The sequence below is a fragment of the Acyrthosiphon pisum genome, chromosome X (genome assembly GCF_005508785.2).
Source record: "Acyrthosiphon pisum isolate AL4f chromosome X, pea_aphid_22Mar2018_4r6ur, whole genome shotgun sequence".
In the NCBI taxonomy this organism is placed as follows: Eukaryota; Metazoa; Arthropoda; class Insecta; order Hemiptera; family Aphididae; genus Acyrthosiphon; species Acyrthosiphon pisum.
The window spans coordinates 44,115,733-44,118,293 of NC_042493.1; the positions used below are offsets into that span (position 1 = coordinate 44,115,733).

At 26.5% G+C, this 2,561-nt stretch overlaps 2 protein-coding genes across 2 annotated transcripts in view; one reads left to right on the plus strand and one right to left on the minus strand.

The window, feature by feature from the left end:
* Positions 1 to 2,561, minus strand: part of LOC103311577 — a 20,966-nt gene that overhangs the window by 16,348 nt on the left and 2,057 nt on the right. The gene's annotated exons all lie outside the window — the stretch shown is intronic.
* LOC100575711 (rho GTPase-activating protein gacF-like) lies at positions 892 to 1,911 on the plus strand. The gene is made up of 2 exons (XM_008180648.3): positions 892 to 1,021; positions 1,096 to 1,911. The coding sequence occupies exon 2, from the start codon at positions 1,311 to 1,313 to the stop codon at positions 1,857 to 1,859; it is 549 nt and encodes a 182-aa protein (XP_008178870.2). The 5' UTR covers positions 892 to 1,021; positions 1,096 to 1,310; the 3' UTR covers positions 1,860 to 1,911.

A 2,561-nucleotide genomic window follows, 5' to 3' on the forward strand; every position in this document is an offset into this window, starting at 1 on the left:
GATAATGTGAAATTAACTGGTAAAAATTGTTCGCTACGTACATTCACGTACAAATTGTTAAAATCATAAAGTTATAATACTACATTTTGTAAGCACTAATCTATGATTAATAATCTGTTATTATTCTTTTTTTGTAAATCAATGAAATGAGTAGGTATACAAATAAATAAACATACCGCTCCAACAGTATTTGGAAAGTTCGTTTTTTCGTAAAAACCTTTCGATATATCCAGCCAATTATTTGTCGTTGGTTCCGCCATTTCCAAAGGTTGTAACACCTTCCATAAAACATCGCAAGTTTCTTGGACTATCTTTGTTATAGTAGATACTCCTGCTAAAAACTCAAAGTGTAACGCCGTGTAATGTGTTCCTGTTGCCAAGTATCTGGACAAATATTTAAAAATACTATTGATTAAGAACACTATACCTAGTTATTAATTTACTAAATAAACAATTCCATAAATTAATTTTAATTTTACTCAAATCAATAAATCTAATTTTTATGTTTAATGTATGCAAAGGTGTTAATTATGACACAGTTGAACATTGTTGCAATGTTGAAAAAAATGTTGAGTAACTGGAATATATTATTTTAACAAATAAAAAGTAAAAGTAAAATATGTAAACAATTATATTTTTTAGTTATTTGATAAAATAAATTAAATTTGTCCTGTATTTAATTAATTTTAATATTTTATCTACTTTGAACATTTAATTTTGGTCATTGCATTGCACATAATTAAATAAATAAATACATAAATAAGTAATATCTCAATTATTTTATTTTTCACTATGCTTAGCTTAACCATTAATATTATTTTGGATATTGTCTCATTATTTAAATAAGTAATTAAATGTGTTGATTTAAATTAGTAAAAGATCTCAAAATAAAATTGAAAAATATCAAGGACAATTACCGAAAAAAGTATATACATAAATCCGGACAGGCAGCAAAATCAGACAAACCTTATATATATGCAAATATTTTAGAGTTCCTTCGACCAACAATGGAAAACAGAAAGTATTATATTGATTTTTTTTACATAGTTTATCTTCTAAATAAATTTTAAATATGATTTTAATATTATTCTAAAGCACTGAGAGTAATGTTGCTGTACAAAACGACAGAGAGTACACCACAGACAATGAAAATGATATATCCGCAGATGCTAACCACTCGGGTGTATCTGAAGAAGTCTCCAGCTGTTCATCGAAAAAAAAAAAAGACTACAGAAAATTCTTTTGAAAACCAATTAATACGTGTATTAAAAGAACGCAGAGTTTGAGACGATCCGGTGACATCATTTCTGATGTCTTTGGCTCCTCAAATCAAAAAAATGACAGAAGACCAGCAAAATCAAGTTTATATTGAAATGATACAAATAGTTCAAAGAGTAAAAACTTCTAATAATTCTGATCAAATTCAACCACAATCCATTCCTTCTTCAATTAACAATAGTGCTTTTCAACCCTTGCAATATTCATATAATAATACTAACTCATACCCGACATACCCGTTCAGTTTCCACCTACCAACAACTTCATACATTTCAAGTGCCTCACCAACATCTTCTACAAATACAAATATGCCCATAAACTATGAACCTCATAATATAAATGGGAACAATTCTAACATTCACAGACATCAAGTATATCACCCACATACCCAATCATCTGCTCTTACTCCACAACTACCCGTTACACCAAATGATACTGCAACTGTTAACTCATACTATTCACAAAAAAACTACTCTCACACTGAATCTTCTAATACATCTGTACCAACAGGTCACTCTGACAATAGTTACTATACTAAAAACTTAACTCCATATAACACAGATAACACTAATTCACAATAAATAACATTTTATTACCTTTTTTTTGTTTTTTTTATATTTTACAGTTATTAGTTGTTATAACTACTTATAATATTTTATTCATGTCTAATTATTATTATTATAATTATCTTAATTCAAATTTTTATATAATTAATAGGTATAATATTAAATAATGTTTTGGTTATGTTTATTTATTTACAAGATCTAATAATTATGTTTATATGAACAATTTTTTTTTTAACTATGCTTAATAAAATATGTACCTACTTAAAAAGAAGGCAAGAGTATTAATTTAATTTACAAAATAAAATGTAAGAATTTATTATTATTGCAATATGTACTTGTAGGTGCTTACCTCAAAGTAATTGTCAGCCTTTCTTCTTTTGAAATAGGAATGCGCATATTTGTCAATTGTTTTGATATAAATGGTTCACTTAATGAAATCTAAAAAAGAATAGTAATGAGTAGTTACATTATAGTTAGAATAGCTAAAAAAGAAGGTTAGGTAAGTAACTTTGCCACTCTACTGTACAGTTGGTGGAGAGTACCTAGTAATTTATAGGAGTAACTCATTACCTACTTATACATTTTAATCTATAAAATAATTTTAAAATTTACGTGATTTTCACCAATTTTGTAAATGTTTTGACTTTAAACGGTTGTAAAAAAATATTGTGACTATGTACTTTCGATATTTTTTAAATAGGAAACTTATGGAGAACA

Coding starts and splice junctions, on each gene's coding strand:
- LOC100575711 (XM_008180648.3), top strand. CDS start 1,311: ATGTCTTTGGCTCCTCAAATCAAAAAAATGACAGAAGACCAGCAAAAT.